A 16716-nucleotide genomic window follows, 5' to 3' on the forward strand; every position below is an offset into this window, starting at 1 on the left:
CCAAGAGACATAGGGCATCCGAAGGTCCCTAAATGGCAAGGAGCTGGCTCACAGGCCTGGTGTGCTTACTACCTCTGTGGAGTTATGAGACAGGCGACTTAGGTGCTACACCAAGAACCTGCCTCATGCAGGAACCCTGGGTCTGACATTAGGCCTTGGATACCCCAGCAGGCTGCACTTGGCCACCCCAGGGTCCCCAGGGTCCCCCGCTTTACTCACGTCTTCATTAGTTGTCAGGTTGGAGGCCACGAGGTAAGTGTGGAACCCTGAGAGGCCCAGGATGGACCAGATTGAGAAGAAGCAAATGACCAACTCCAGCACAGTGGGCCCTGTCAAGGACATGTGTGGGAGGGAGAGGGTGGAGCCCCCTGGGCCCTGAGCTCTGCCTTTGTCCCTTACCCTTCCCTGGAGCTATAGCCCTGAAGTGACAGGTTTGGGGACCTTCTGTGATCCATCATCCTTTCTCAGTAGATCACTTTCTGAAACCCGGAAGGGGGAGGGAGTCCTGAGGGACAAGGCAGGACCTGGCCAAGGGAATTCCAACCACAGGTTCCTGGCATGGTCCGGGGAGCTTGGCATCCTAAGGAACATGCGGCTGGTGACGTGCTGTCACCATGCCCGATGACCTGAGTTTGAACTTCAGGTTGTCCCCATCTCTATTTGTGTGCTGAGGCACATGCATGTTCCCTGCTGCCTGGGGCAGGATAAACAAAACTTTAATTAAGAAATGCACTCTCTGCCAAGCCTTTGCAGTCAGAGATGGTTTCCCGAGATGGCTTGCTCAGCCCCTCTCCACGACAGCCCATTTGGGATCAGCTCTAGTCTGGGTTTTGACAAACTAGCTGTAGAGTGGGTTCTAGAGAACAGATATGGCCCTAACACCCCACTCTGGAGACCCAGCCCACGAAGAGGCCTCAATTCCCACCCAGGGCGACCAGCTGGCAAAGGATATCTTGCTGGTGTCTTTTTTAGAGCAGAGAGGAAGTTGCTTCCTTGAGAAACTAGGAAGAAGACAAAAGAGACACAGCTCAGGGGTGATGGGGGTGGGAATGATGGGGTGGGGGTGATGGGGGTAGGGTGATGGGGGTGGGAATGATGGGGTGGGGTGATGGGGGTGGGGGTGATGGGGGTGGGAATGATGGGGTAGGGTGATGGGGGTGGGAGTGATGGGGGTGGGGTGATGGAGGTGGGGGTGATGGGGGTTGGAGTGATGGGGTGGGGTGATGGGGGTGGAGTGATGGGGTGGGGTGATGGGGGTGGGAATGATGGGGGTGGGGTGATGGGGTAGGGATGATGGGGGTGGGGGTGAGCATGGCCCTTTGCTAGGACTGAGCTCACTGGTTAGCCTTCCTCCACCCCTTTGTCCCCCAACTCACGCAGGGTCAGGTGGGTGACCACGCAGGCGAAGATGAAGGCCGTCAGGAAGGAGAGGGAGAGAATAAAGGCATAAAAGAAGCGGTAATTCCGTCTCCCCACACAGTTGCCCACCCAAGGGCAGTGATGGTCAAACCGTTCTAGAAAAGGAAGGAGTCAATGGGGGTCTCCAATCAGCACTGCTGGGTGGCTAACTAGATAGCCTCCCCCAAGCTGGCACTAGCCCTCCCCCCCAGGCTGGCATTAGTCCCCCCCAGGCTGGCACTAGCCCTCCCCCCCAGGCTGGCATTAGTCCCCCCGCCCAAGCTGGCACTAGCCCTCCCCACCTAGGCTGGCATTAGTCCCCCCCCAGGCTGGCATTAGTCCCCCCCCCAGGCTGGCACTAGCCCTCCCCCCCAGGCTGGCATTAGTCCCCCCCAACAGCTAACTACTGGCCTTCCCTTGGACACACCCTGCTTCTAGTCCTTGCTCATCCACTCCCACCCACTGCTTGACACATTCCCTGTCTATTCTTTTAGCTCCATGGTAACTCCTTCAGATGTCAACTACAAAGCCACTCCCTTAAAAAGTCTCCTATGGCCTCAAACTAGGCAAGGGTCTCCTGGTCTGCTCTCTTACTCTTCTTCTATACAGTTTTGCCCTTGAACGAAACATGCGCTGGCCTCAGACCCCTGCCATCTCCAGAGTCCACCGGTGTCAGCTTCAAAGACTCACAGACCATGGCCTCTCACTAGTTACATGCTAACAGCTCTGGCCCTAAGGTCCAGAGAGGGCTGGGCCGCTACCTAACTCATGCAGAGCTGACACCAGAGGCCGGGGCAGAGGACTGAGCTCATACCATTGCTAAGTCCCTGAGGGTGGGAGTCACACCCTAGTGAGGAAAGTCCCTGTGGGAATCTGGGTCATGAGCCCTTTGCGGGCCTTATGCCAAAGGCTGGTGCCTCCAAGGCAGTGGGTGGGGCAGACTGGCAGAGATGAATAACAGCCATTGAGTCACACACTTCTCTGCCCTGCCGCTCTCCACTTCAGGGAGTGCTGAGCTGGCACCATGAAGTCACTGCCCTGGGAACGGTGCACTGTCACCATGGCTCAGCTCACTTGGGTGTCATACAGACCCTCCCTTATGACAGCCTCCCAAGGGACTGTCATGGGTCTCCATCGAGCTGTGTAGCATCTGGGGAGCAGGGTGATGGGAACAAACCATTCGGAGGGGTTGGTCAAGAGCCAACTTTCAGCTCTGGCCCATGCCTTCTTCCTCCCTCTTCCAGACTCCCACCCTCCCTGCCTTCTTTCTCAGTTAGATCACCGTGTCACTGCTCCAGGCTTCTGGGATCAGGGGGCCTACTGGAGCACACTGAAGCCGGGAGACAAGGTCAAGGTCTCAGCCTCAATGCTCAGGGATCAACGGGACAGGATATAGACCTGCCCTGGGCCAAGAGATGCCAGACGTCCCACTCAGCCCTAAGCATTTCAGACGTTGCCTGACCCACATGTGACTTCCTGCATCCGAGACTCAGTCTCTCGGGGCCCTTTGAGGACCCCTACTCACCCACACAGTTGTCACAGACACTGCAGTGTGAGGTCCGGGGCGGACGGAACATCTTACAGGTGAAGCAATACTTGAGCTTCACCATTTGTCCGTTGATCATCACCTCCCGAGTCCGAGGGGGCGGGCGGTATGTGGAACTGCCTGTGTTATCTGAGGGTGTGAAGAGAGAAAATGAGGCTATCTGAGAGAGCTCACGGCCCTCGACAGTGGGAAGCCACGGCTGCCTGGCTGGGACGGGAGAATATGCCCAGGAACAAGGGGAGATGTGGCACCAATGCCAGGACAAACGCTAAGAACCTAGCACTCCCCTTCAGGCATGGGACTATGCTCAAACCTCACACAGCTGCTCAACTCTAGCCAGCCTCACCCTGAGAAGGGTCATCAGGGACAGAGTTCCTAGGAAGGGTTAGGGAGGTCGTACGCATTTAATTAAGCCCAGATCCAACTTCTAATACAGGGGAGCTTCGGGAAGGAGATAAACTTCCCAGGGAAGCAACTGAATCCACACCTCTGGCGTCTACACAGCACTGGCCTGACCTCTCACCAAAGCCAGCATTACTTCTAGAGAAGACAGCCGCCAAGAGTGCTTCCTGCTCTCCCAGGAGAGCTGAGCTCTGTTCCCAGCATCCACCTCAGGTGGCTTATAGCCTCCTGTCAGTCTAGCTCACTTCCAGCAGTGTGTGCACACCTCCCTCCCCTCACATACAATTAGAAATAAAATCTTAATTAATAAATATGTAATAACAAAAAAGAATGTCAGAGCTAGGTACCGTAGCACATGCCTGTAATCCCAAACCTTGGGAAGCAGGCAGTACAACTGTGAGTTTAAGGCCAGCCTAGATACAATGTCTCTTTCCCTCCTCTTTCCTTTTAGAAAAAGGCATGTTTGTTGACCACACTGCAAAACAGAAAGGCAACAGAAGATCCACCTGTTACAGTTACCTTTTCCTTTCTTGTTTTGTAATGGGAGAAATAACAAGTTTACTCAAGGTCTGTAAACTCTCCGTGTTCTATTAGACGAATAGTATGCAAGCTGAACCCACGTGATCAGAACAGTATGGAGTCGGGTGTGGTGCACACCCTTTTAATCCCAGCACTCAGGAGGCAGAGGCAGGTGGATCTCTGCAAGTTCACGGGTCAACATAGTAAGTCCCAGGGCAGTCAGGGCTGTGTAAAGAGACCCTGACTCTTCTCAAAGAACCAAAATAAAAATAAATAAGAAAGAAAGGAAGGAAGGAAGGAAGGAAGGAAGGAAGGAAGGAAGGAAGAAAGACAGACAGACAGACAGACAGACAGACAGACTCTCACTGTAGCCCTGGCTGGCCAGGAACTCACTCTGTAGACCAGGTTGCCCTTCAACTCATGGATCTCCTGTGTCTACTTCCTCAGGGTGGTGCCACCACGCCACCTATTTATTATGTTTTGATGTGGACACCGAGCTCCCAGGCACCCAGGGAACATCCATCAAACGCACTCCTGGCCACTGTGTATACTGCACAATGTCTACAATGTCTCCAGTTCAGGTGCCTTCCTCCCCGTCACTGGTGTCTGGGTGCTTCCCAGTGAGCTTACCGCCCAGTGAGGGAAATGGATTCTGTCCTCACATTTCCAACCACCAGAGGTGCTCTTAGCATAACCTTGACACATTTTAAACACGTTTAAAATGCAGCTACCTGAGCATTTCCTCTAGATCAGGAATCAGAAGAAGGCAGGGGGCTGTGGGCCGAGGAGGCTGACAATGGAACTCTGAGGCTTCGCTCGCTGTCTAGTTTGTAAAATAGGAATAGCGAGCAGAATGGTTCGGCCAGGCTGGCTTTACACCTCTCACCTCTCACATGACATGTAGCTACCACATCGAGTTGGTTCTGACGGTGCTGGGGACTGAACCCAGGGCTTCATGAATGCTAGGTATGCACGCTACCCACTGAGCCACATCCCTTGTCCTGTTTGTTTTCTGAGACAGGGCATTACTAAAGAGTTTAATCTGGTTTTCAACTTGAAATCCTAACCTCCCTCAGGTAGACAGGGCTTCTTTACTATTGGCCACAAGTTCTATAGGTAAGACCATCTCGGGCTGGAGAGATGGCTCAGTGGTTAAGAGCACGCACTGCTCTTCCAGAGGTCCTGAGTTCAATTCCCAGCAACCACATGGTGGCTCACAACCATCTGTAATGGGATCTGATGCCCTCTTCTGGTGTGCCTGAGGACAGCTACAGTGTACTAATACATAATAAATAAATAATTAAAAAAAAAAAAAAGGCCATCTCTCAGTCTTACAGTTAAGATTTGCTCAACGGGGGGGGGGGGGGGCTGGAGAGATGGCTCAGCGGTTAAGAGCACCCGACTGCTCTTCCAGAGGTCATGAGTTCAATTCCCAACAACCACATGGTGGCTCACAACCATCTGTAAAGAGATCCGATGCCCTCTTCTGGTGTATCTGAAGACAGCTACAGTGTACTTATATATAATAAATAAAAAAAAAAAAAAAAGATTTGCTCAACGGGGTTTGGGATTTAGCTCAGTGGTACAGCACTTGCCTAGCAAGCGCAAGGCCCTGGGTTCGGTCCCCAGCTCCGAAAAAAAAAAAAAAAAGATTTGCTCAACAATTTAAGTGATTTACTTGCCTTAGGCCATGAAGCATACTGCAAAACCAGGATTCGAACCCATGTCATAGTGGGGTTACAGTTCAATGTTAGAGCACTTTCCTTGGGTTCAACCCCCAGAATCCCTCCCTATGTAAACGAATAGAGATTATCCAAGTTCAGTTGGACATGTCTGCAATCCCAATGGTTGGAAGGCAGAAGGAGAAGAATCAATCACAAGTTCAAGGCTACCCTAAGTGAGATGGCAAATTTGAGGCTAACATGGATTACATAAAATCCTGTTTTGTTTTTTTTTTTTAAAAAAAAAAACAAGGGGAGCCAGGCAGTGGTAGCATGTGCCTTTAACGTCAGCATTCAAGAGGCAGAGGCAGGTGGATCCCTGTGAGTTTGAGGCCAGCCTGATCTACGGAGTGAGTTCCAGGACAGCCAGAGCTGCATAGGAAACCCTGCTTCATAAATAAATTAAATAAATAAATAAATGCTAAAAACAAACAAGGCTGGAGAGGTGGTTCAAAGGTTAAAAGCATAGAGGACTAGAGTTCAGCTCAATTCCCAGCACCAACATGGTGGTTATGAGTATTCCTAAGTCCAGTTCCCGAGGACCCAACACACCATTCTGACTTCTGAGGACACTGCATGCACGTGGTGTATAGACATACATTCAGGGGATGGAGAGATGGCTCAGTGGCTAAGAGCACTGACTGCTCTTCCAGAGGTCCTGAGTTCAAATCCCAGCAACCACATGGTGGCTCACAACCATCTGTAATGGCATCTGATGCCCTCTCCTGGTGTGTCTGAAAACAGCTACAGTGTACTCACATATAATAAATAAACCTTAAAAAAGAAAAGACATACATACATGCAGGCAAAATTCCTACATACATTAAAAACCTAAAAATAAAAAGGACTGGAAAAGTGGGTAAAGGTGCCTCCTGGTATCTGGGACCCACACGATGTATAGAAAGAACAGATTTGGGGGCTGGAGGGATGGCTCAGTGGTTAAGAGCACTGACTGCTCTTTCAGAGGTCCTGAGTTCAATTCCCAGCAGCCACATGTAACAGATTCTGGTATATCTCAAGACAACTACAATGTATTCATATCCATTAAATAAATAAAATATTTAAAAAAAAAAGAAAAGAAAGAACAGATTTGCACAAGTCATTCCTCTGACCTTTAGAGTGCTGTGGTGTGATCATATATGTGTAGGCACACACATGTGCAGGCACACACACAAAACTCAGGTAGGTGTATTCAAGGCCTTGCAACCTTTCTCCCTCATCCCTTCCCTAACACAATACTGTGGTTTCCTGTCCCTAGCCCTTCCTTTTTCTTCTTTCACCAGGATTCACAAGGCCCAACCTCATCTGCAATCATCCTCCATCTGTTCTCAGGCAGACTCCTGTCTCTCGAGCCACACCGAGCACAGCTGTCACGGCTTGATGCCCTGATAGGACTTCTGGGTGTGCCTCCTCCCACTGGCTAGACTGTGACATCTCCTGAGAGGGGACAAGCTGACCCAACGGTGGGCCTGGGGCTAAGAACTAGGAGGTAGCAAGCAGAGGAAGAAGGCAAGTTTTAAGTCTGAGGCGGGCTAGAGGTTCAAGTACTGCCCCTTCCACTTTAGAGCGGGCGCTTTGGATAAATTACTTAACTGCTGTCACACCCAGAGAAGCAGATGAACACCAAATGCTCGCGGCCGTATAAAAGGGCAGGTACCTACCTGGTTCCATTTACAGGAAGGCCAGGGCAGAGGCTCAGAAGTCAGAGAACACTGAGTCTGAATGCTTAGTGGAATTCTGATTATTACCTAGGAAGTCCCTTCACTTCTGAGCCTCAGTTTCTTCCTCAGTGTAAATCAGATGGTCCCAGCCTCACCTGGCTTCAGAAGGCAACTTTATGTAGCATTTTTAGTGCACCTGTGTTTTGACTGCAGCGTGTCAGGTGAGGTATGGTGTGGAAAAACAAGCAAAAGAGGCCGAGCTGTGGTGGCTCACACCTTTAATCCATACACAGGGAAAGCAGAAGCAGGCAGTTGTCTGTGAGTTCGAGACCAGCCAGGGTTATACAAAGGAACCATGCCTCAGGAAAAAAAAATCATCAAACAAGTCTCAGATTTTGAAGCATTTAGGATTTTCAGATGAGGGATGCCTAACCTTGTAAATATTAGCTAACACTGTTACTGTTGCTATAGGAACACTACAGACACTTACTGAGTTACAAAGACACCTTTGGAATACAACCATCTGGGAGTGAAGGGCAGAGACAGCCCCTCTCCAGTGTTGAGAGAACCTTCTGGAAATCTCACCGGCCCAGAGATCCTCCTCAGGTCACACAGAACCTTGGTCTCTCCCACAAGGCAGGAAGGGAGCCCCTTGAAGCCTGTTCCAGTCTCTGGTGGGAAGTCCCCTCCCCACAGAACTGTGACAGAGGAAGTGAAGCTGCCAAGAAGAATCAGAGGAAACAGAGAGCTGGCACCCAGGTGCCACTCAGGTGCTTAACAGAAGGGGTCACAGTTTGGCCAAAGGAGGCTTGTAGGGTTAATACCCAGCTAGTCTACCTGCCACCCTCTCTGCCCAGCAGCTACCATCAAAGACAGCTTGGAGCCTACTCCTGACTAAAAGCTCGGTCTTTTCAGGCTCCACAAGGAGGCAATATGACTACTGAGGTGTACTGAGACTCCATGGACCACAGCACATTCAGGCCAGGCAAGGAAGGATGTATCCTGAAGATGGCCAACCAAGATAATCCATAGCATAAGGTGAGGCTGAGATTCGAACCTGTGTCTCCAAAGGCATCCACTTGTTCATTACTTCACACAGGAGCATCCGCTACACGCAAGATACTGTACGAGGCCTGGGTGTGGTGGGTAAGGGGCCCATACATAGAGATGAGCCAGAAATGTAAGCTCACTCTATGCCTGCTTGGCACACCACAGTAATATATATTTTAAAACACCTAGAGAGGAATCTCAATGGTTAAGAGCACCCACTGCGGGGCTGGGGATTTAGCTCAGTGGTAGAGCGCTTGCCTAGGAAGCGCAAGGCCCTGGGTTCGGTCCCCAGCTCCGAAAAAAAGAACCAAAAAAAAAAAAAAAACAACAACAAAAAAAACACCCACTGCTTGTCCAGAGGACCACAGTTCAATTCCTAGGACCCATGGTTGCTCATGACTTTCTGTAACTCTGGGCCCAGGACATCAAATCCCTCTTCAGATCTCCATGGACACGAGATACACATGGTACACAAACATCCAGGCAGGCAAAGCATCCCTCCCTATACATACATAAAAAGAAAGACGTGAGCTGGAGAGATGGCTCAGCGGTTAAGAGCACTGACTGCGGGGTTGGGGATTTAGCTCAGTGGTAGAGCACTTGCCTAGCAAGCGCAAGGCCCTGGGTTCGGTCCCCAGCTCTGAAAAAAAAGAAAAAAAAAAGCACTGACTGCTCTTCCAGAGTCCTGAGTTCAATTCCCAGCAACCACATGGTGGCTCACAACCATCTATCTGTAATGGGATCCGATGCCCTCTTCTGGTGTGTCTGAGGACAGCGACAGTATACTCAGATAAATTAAAATAAATCTTAAAAAATATTTTTTAAAAAAGGCTCTTTAAAAAAAAAAAGGAAAGAAGTTTGTTTTACAGTTTGTGTGAAAAGAGGCCTTGCTATGCATAAGATTGGCTTCTGATTCCCCCTAAGTCTGTGAGGGAAAATAACCCTTGCTAAAGGCATGAGGGAATGGCAGCTAAGAACTGCTTCACGTTCTGAAACGACTCTAGGTCTGAAACGACTCTGGGATGCATTTCGGGGCTTTCTGCTATGACCCCCCACTCTTCTTCTAGAAGAAAGAGAGATGCCCAGGAGGTGGTTAGCACTCTCGCCAGTGTGCCTTACAGACAGGAAACTCAGAGCAAGTCAGTTCAAGAAATGGGGCTCAGCCTCTCCCCAGGCAGGTATGGCGGCGAGAGGCAAATGACTTTCCCCACACCCTCTTTCTGCCTGAGCCTGGCACCTCCACACCTGCAAAATAGCTTCTCTGGGGGCTGAGGCTGCCACTGGGAGCCAGTCCTGGTGTGGAACAGGATTTCATTCCACTAAGGCTCGGCTACTGAAGAGGCTTTTCCTTTCGCAGAGCTCGGGATAGGATCGCATGTTAGGCAGGTGGTCAACTACTGGGTTCCACAATTGTCAGCACAGCTAAACCCACCTTCAAGTTCTGCTCACTGTAATGCCCACCTGAACACTCTGTCCATTCCCAAAGGTTGATGGAGCCCCTGCCACCTACCAGGTTTAGTGCAAGGCCTGGGGACACAGGGGCACACTCACACAGAAGCTGTAACTGTATGGTCACATAGAAAGCAGTGGGAATCAATGCCCTTGCCACCATGGAATGACTTGGGACCAGGCTGACTTCATTTTGAAGCGTGGCTGCATGTCAGCCTTCTAAAGCCTCAGTTTCCTCACCTCTAAAATGGGCAACATGTAAAACTGCATGCAGATGAGAGATGATGTTTTATCTCCTAACACACAGCTACTCAGTTACTGATGTTGGTATCTGTGCTCTTAATACAGAAACCAGACGTGATAATGTGCACCTTAAACCCCGGCATTGGGCAGAGGAAGGTTGGTCTGTGAGTTCGAGGCCAGCCTGGTCTACAGAGCGAGTTCCAGGACAGTCAGGGCTACACAGAAACCCTGTCTTGCAAAACTAAGAACAAACAAAATAACTCAAATACCGCCACCAAGAATACATAGGAGGGCTGGAGAGATGGCTCAGGGGTTAAGAGCACTGACTGCTCTTCCAGAGGTCCTGAGTTCAAATCCCAGCAACCACATGGTGGCTCACAACCATCTGTAAAGGGATCCGATGCCCTCTTCTGGTGTGTCTGAGGACAGCTACAGTGCACTCTTATACATAAATATATTACTCTGGACGCTTGGGAAATGAAAGTTGAAGGAGAAACAGCTCAAAGGTATCTTTGCTGAGCCCGAGCTACACAGGCCCAAAACATCCAAACCAAAATTTAAAAAGTGGCAATATGCCAGCAGAATCAGATACCGGCTCAGCGGGGATGGGAAGCACCCAGAGGGGGTGGGGGTGCGACAGGGCAAAGAAAGGTAAAGACCCAGAGAAGCTGAGGTCCCACACACCTTGGGTATCAGGAGTAGAAGGAAACGGGGTGGGGGTAGGGGGAGGGCGGCTGCTGCTGGCCTCACAGCTCTGCCCCCCTGCAGGAACTTCCCTGCAGTAGGCAAGTGAATCATGGTCTGAAAAAGTTCTTCCCCTTCAACTCCCTCCCCAGCCTTTTACTCCTGCAAAAGGGAGGTCTCCTTAAGCCACAATGGCCAGGGACCCTGCAGCCTGGCTCTCCCCTACGCGGTAACCTTCAATAGGGAGCAGGCTAGCCCGGCTTTGTCCACGAGAGGCTCACAAACATTTCTCTTTTGAAATACACGGTCCCGTGTCATGTAAGGGGAGTTTCAAGAATTGCATCCTGTGATTTCCCCAGAGTACTTACACGCACTAGGAAGGCTCTGATGCCATTAGGTGGTATGATCTGGGACCGCAATTATTTTTTTTTAAAGATTTATTTATTTATTATATATAAGTACACTGTAGCTGTCTTCAGACGCACCAGAAGAGGGCATCAGATCTGTTTACAGGTGGTTGTGAGCCACCATGTGGTTGCTGGGATTTGAACTCAGGACCTCTGGAAGAGCAGTCGGTGCTCTTAACCAGTGAGCCATCTCTCCAGCCCTGGGACCGCAATTATATATGGGGTTTGTCAGCCACTAATGTGCCATTATATAGCATAAGGCTATATTTCAAAGTGATTGTTGATTTTTTTTTTGGGGGGGGGAAGGGCTACACAGGGTCTTGCTACAGTGCTCTAAAACCTGCTGTGTAGACCAGCCTCAGAAAAAAAGTGAACCATTTAAAGGAAAACATCCCCTCAGGAGATGAGGGGAGAGACTGGAGAGATGGCTCAAAGGTTAAGAGCATCTGCTAGTCTTGCGGAAGGCTCGGTTTCGGTTCCCAGCTCCCACGCAGTAGTTCATGACTACCCCAGTTCCAGGAGACCCAATGCTTTCTCCTGATCTCTGTGTACATCAGGCATGCACAGGTGGATGGTGCACATACATTAAATTCTACAAAGAAAAAAAATGGGGGGGGGTGGGAGTAGGTAGGCCAGGACCCTGCAGCCCTAGCACCTAGCAAAGACAGAGGCAGGAAGAACACCAGCTTGACCCAAATATATCCAGGCCAGCCAAGAATACATAGGGAGACCCTATCTCAAAACAACTAACAAAGAAAAGAAAAGAACGGGTTGGGGGTGGGGGGTGGGGGGGAGAAGGTAGAAAATCCTAGAAGCTGAACTCCAGGAACTGCTCTTCAGGAAAGCATGCTGAGGGTGCTAGGGTTGTCTCTCAAACTCCTAAGCTTAAGACGGTCAAAGGCAAAACTGAGTCTCAGAGAGACAATTACAACTGAGGGGAGAGAGAAGGAGGGGTAGCCTGGTGGGCAGGGCCATGAACCTGCCTGGGAAAGAAAGGAGGCAGCCTGTCCTGGAAAGGGTCCTCAGGTCACCAGGGGCAGACACACAGTGGCTGATGGGACAGGCTGTGATCATCACAGGATACCACCGAGGGCAGACCTTGTACTGTCCTATGAGTGCAGCCGGGCCTGGGCGAGCGCCTCGGAGTCTCTCATCTCCCATCAGACCAAGAAACGAGAGTTTGTGACTAGTGACCTTGGGAAGATCTAGTCACGCTGCCTGCCAGTTGACAAGCCCAGACCTCAGAGGGAGGTGACCAACTGCCTCAGTTTACTTCAGGTGGTTTCCCAAGACAAGGCTTTCAGTCCTGAAACTTTTCTGGTTTAGTGCTGGGCAAACAGGAAGGAGCTGGTCCCCTGCCTCAGGCTGTCTCTGTCAGAACTGAGGCTGAGGGTCCTGCACATCTGTTCCTGTCCCTATGAATATTCACCCCAGAACCAGGAAGGCCCAGAGACCTTAGTCCCTTTCAGGAAAATGTCACCTCTGAAAGAAACTTCCTGGTCACACCTCAAAATCTAGGCTCAATTTAAACTTGAGTGCTTCAAGTTCCCAATGACGCCACTTTCAGACATGGCCGTTCTCAGGGCAGTCTTAGGCCCTAATTCCATACCGCCCTTCAGTGCCGCTTCCCTTCCCAGTGTATGCCTGGCCCCTCTCTTCCCCAGCCCCAACTGCTTCGCTCTCCCATCTGCCTGGAGGACTCCCTTCATACAGTTTCCTGTGCTTGAAGTCAGATAACCTCACAGGGTGGCATCTGTTACATCTTAAAGCCTCACCCATAGAAGACACCAATTCCCCAATTATCTTCCAAGGCCTCTTAACGCCAGCCATCTCCACCTAACACGGACCTGACCCCACGGGCTTTGGCTCACATTCCTGTCATCAGACTGTCATCCCCTGGCTGCCAGGGGTCAGTATGTAGAACCAGCACTGGACTGAATGTACCCGCCATGTCCTCCCTGGGAGACAGCAAACCCTCTCACAGGTCCCCAGTGTAGCAGGGGGAGCCTCTGGGAGCCCCCATTCCTCTTCGTTCTTCCTTGCACCCCTTTCTTTAGCTAACGCCACTGAACTTCCTGCACAGTGATAAGGTGAACCAGACACCCACGGCCCCATCTCCCTTGCCCACACACCCCAGCAAAGAACAATTTCATCATGACGGCCACGGGGCCCAAGAACAGAGAAGGAAGAAGGCACATGGGGCTGTGTCATTAGAGGGTCTGGCCCAGGATGCAGGACACTAAAGCATTGATAAAGGATACAAGGAAGGTGTCCTTTTGCCATCCCTACACACAGAGCCCCAAGCATGGGAAGAGGCCCCTCCTCTCCCTTCACCTTTGGCCCCCTTGTTTGGAGTCTACATTGGCACATCTGGCCAATGGGCTCACTGCCCCACCCCCACACACGTGGACAGATTCGAGGATCTATTGGGATAGCAGTGGACAGTACTGGACACACAGTCAAGCTCTCCCCAAACATGGGGATTACTGTTGTTTCTGAGCCAAGCAGTTCAGAAGCCAGGGGATTCCAGGCAGCCAAGCCTCTGTGTCTGGCTGAGCTGCACAGTAACCGTGTCTCAGGATTAGCCTGACTGAAGGGAAGGGGAACCCAGTGGGGGCTCTGAAGTTCAGGTCATCCTCGGAGGATGTGAACTGGGGGTGAGGGTGGCGGGGCAAGCGGCAGTGCACAGTGCAAGGGGAAGGAAGCCAGCGTCTAGAGGAAGGCAATGGGTGTGGCTGCCCCACCTCCCCCCTCCTGGGTAGCGGAGGTGTTCTGAACAGGCAAAGCTGAGAGGTATCCTCTCCTGGGCCCACCCTGAGCTGCTTCAGACTCAGCACAGATGATTCCTGCGGATAGACATGGCTGGGCTCCAACATCTGCACGTCACCAGATCTCACCAGGCCGGCGAGGTGGTTAAATGCCTGTGTGAACACTGCCTTCTTAGGGCAAGGAGCCAACCATGACCGGAAACCCTGGAGGTGTGCAAACATCCGACTCCCTTCTCAGCAGGAAGGAGCTGGGGTGGGGCCAGCAGAGACGAAGTCTTGACCAGGAGCTCAGCTCTCTCCTCTAGGAAGAGTAGCTACCTAGAGGCCTAGGAAGGCAGGGTCTTTCTGGGTACCCAGGCTCTCCCTCCTCTATGCTTTTACCTCTGTGGATGGACACTTCTTACCACGGCATCCAGGACTTGTCCTGACCTCCTAGGCCTTGTCTGTGGCACTGCACCCACTACTGTTCCTCTGCCCAGGCCTGGACCTCTTTGCTCATAGGCCACCTCTGTCCTGGGCCTCCCCTAGTCCTATGTCTCTTCCCTGACATCCTACTTACTTGTGTACTGTCTTCCTCATACCCTAGAACGTCACCTCGACCTCCATGAGGAGGTCTCCAGTCAGCAGCATCTGGAAGAGCTTATGGCCCACAGCGGGGTTCAACAACTGTCTCGTGATTGAATGATTAAAGAGTATATGAGTGTGGGGGAGATGCCCATAACCCCAGCACTTAGGAGATGGAGACGGACAGGGCAGAAATGAAGGCATCTTCAGCTACATAGTGAGTTCAAGGCCAGCCTAGACTGCAAGAGACCTGGTCTGAAAACAAAAACAAACAGTATCTATAAATTTCTAAGAGCGGGAGCTGAAGCCAACTGTCGCCTAAAAGTGCACTTTCCACGCCATCTTTGTTTATTTGTTTGTTTTTCTGAGACAGGGTCTCCATACGTAGCTCGAGATATCCTGCAACTCGCTCTGGAGGCCAGGCTGGCCTCAAACTCCCAGAGATCCACGTGCCTCCTCAGTGCTGGGATAAAAGCCACCACTGTCCAGCCTCTGTTTTGTGTGATCTTGAACCATGCACTTAACCTCTCTGTGTCTCATTTCACGAATGAATAGGAAGAGTAACAGTACTGACCTCATTGGCTTACGCAGATTAAGGAGTCGGGAACTCAGGGCGGCGGAAAGCATTGACCGGAAGCACTCAGCTCTGTGCCAGCCGCCAGCATCTCTTGCTTACTTATTTACCTGCTCTCCCCTCTCACAGAGTCGGCTCCAGCCAGCTCCTTGGCCTCTAGCCAAGGGCTAGGAACTTTCTTTTTTTTTTTTTTTTTTTTTGGTTCTTTTTTTCGGAGCTGGGGACCGAACCCAAGGCCTTGCGCTTCCTAGGCAAGCGCTCTACCACTGAGCTAAATCCCCAGCCCCAGGCTAGGAACTTTCTTAATTCCTAGCTTAGGGCTGTTAAGAGAAAACCAGGCTGCAGGGAGCTACAGGATGGACTAGGAGTAAGAGCCTCACCGATCTGCTTCTCCAGGGCAGCTGCCTCACAGATGGTGGCCCGGGGTAGGATGCCGGGGTCAGTGAAACTGGTCTGCAGGAGACAGCTCATGACGAAGAAGAAGAGGATGGCGGCGATGATGGGGATGGCCAGGGTCAGTGTGCGGGCCAGGTAGGGACAGCTAGGAAAGAAGAGAGTTCAGATTACCCCAGGCTCCCTGGCACTGCCCCAGATAGGACATTCCAGAAAAGAGCCTCTCCCTGAAGTGCAGCTGGAGGTGAGTGCAGCCACTCCCCATAAGTGCCCAGGGCAGACATTACTAGTCGATCCTGGACTTTTTCCAATGGCAGTTGAGATTTATAGATATTCTCCCTCACTCCACCCTGGCAGGCAGGCCCCTCTTCTTCCAATCTTTTCTGCCTCCAGAAACTTGCCAGAGAGCCCAAACTGGCCGGAAACACACAAAGTAGCTCAGGCTGGCCTTGAACTCTTCATTTTTTCTGCCTCCACCTCTGAAATACACACACACCACCATACTTAGCAGCAGTACACACACACACTTAGAAGGCCCAAGCAGGAAAGTCATCCCTGCTACACAGTGAGTTCGAGGTCAGCTTGGGTTATATGAAACACTGTCCCCAAAATACAGAAACAAAACAAAGCAGGCCAGTGAACTGTCTCTGCACTACCAATCCTACTGGCTTGAGTGTGGTCCTGGAACCCACATGATGAAATGAGAAAAACGACTCCCACAGGTGTCCTCTGACGCACACGCACGCACACCACGGCAAACACACATACATACAAAATAAATGGAATGTAATTAAAAAAACAGACTGACAGACAGACAGAGACAGAGATGGAAACAGAAAAAGGCGGGGGCTTCCTGGGCTGGTTCTGAACCCCTGGACTCAAGCCATCTTCCTACCTCAGCCCCAAGAGCTAGGTCAGCAGCATGTGAAGACCACACTGTGTCCAGCTCAGTACTCAGCCATTTTTAAAAAAATATATTGTTTTAATAATTTCTGTGAATGGGTGTTTGTGTCTGTCTGTATGACTGATGACTAAAGCAACCAGAAGGTGTCCGGCATCCTGGAATGAAGTCAGAGGTGGTTGTGAGCCACCATGTGGGTACTAGGAATTGAACCTGGGTCTTCAGAACGAGTAGCAGGTGCTTTTAATCACTGAGCCACCTCTCCAGACCTGATCCCAGCACTTGCAGCAGCCTCAGAATCCCATTAGTAGACACAGCACTTCAGGAAGCCGTTACCAATTATGGGGGGCTGCCCCTTGGGTAACCATCCATGGCGATGTTGCAATGTCCACTCTGTCGGTCGGTTGGTTAGTCAGTCACTCAGTCACTCGCTCAG

The 16716-nt window shown here is 51.1% G+C and overlaps 1 protein-coding gene across 9 annotated transcripts in view; it reads right to left on the reverse strand.

Moving 5' to 3' along the window:
• The window catches only part of Zdhhc18 (zinc finger DHHC-type palmitoyltransferase 18), a 38541-nt gene that overhangs the window by 16906 nt on the left and 4919 nt on the right, over positions 1-16716 (reverse strand). For all 9 annotated transcript variants that reach the window (XM_039110387.2, XM_039110390.2, XM_039110385.2 and 6 more), the window contains 5 exon segments: positions 15367-15527; positions 2924-3073; positions 1377-1514; positions 953-1001; positions 220-322 (listed from right to left, as the gene is read on the reverse strand). In XM_039110387.2, coding sequence (XP_038966315.1) covers positions 220-322; positions 953-1001; positions 1377-1514; positions 2924-3073; positions 15367-15527 — 601 coding nt within the window.

The sequence above is a fragment of the Rattus norvegicus genome, chromosome 5, assembly GCF_036323735.1.
Source record: "Rattus norvegicus strain BN/NHsdMcwi chromosome 5, GRCr8, whole genome shotgun sequence".
Taxonomy (NCBI): Eukaryota; Metazoa; Chordata; class Mammalia; order Rodentia; family Muridae; genus Rattus; species Rattus norvegicus.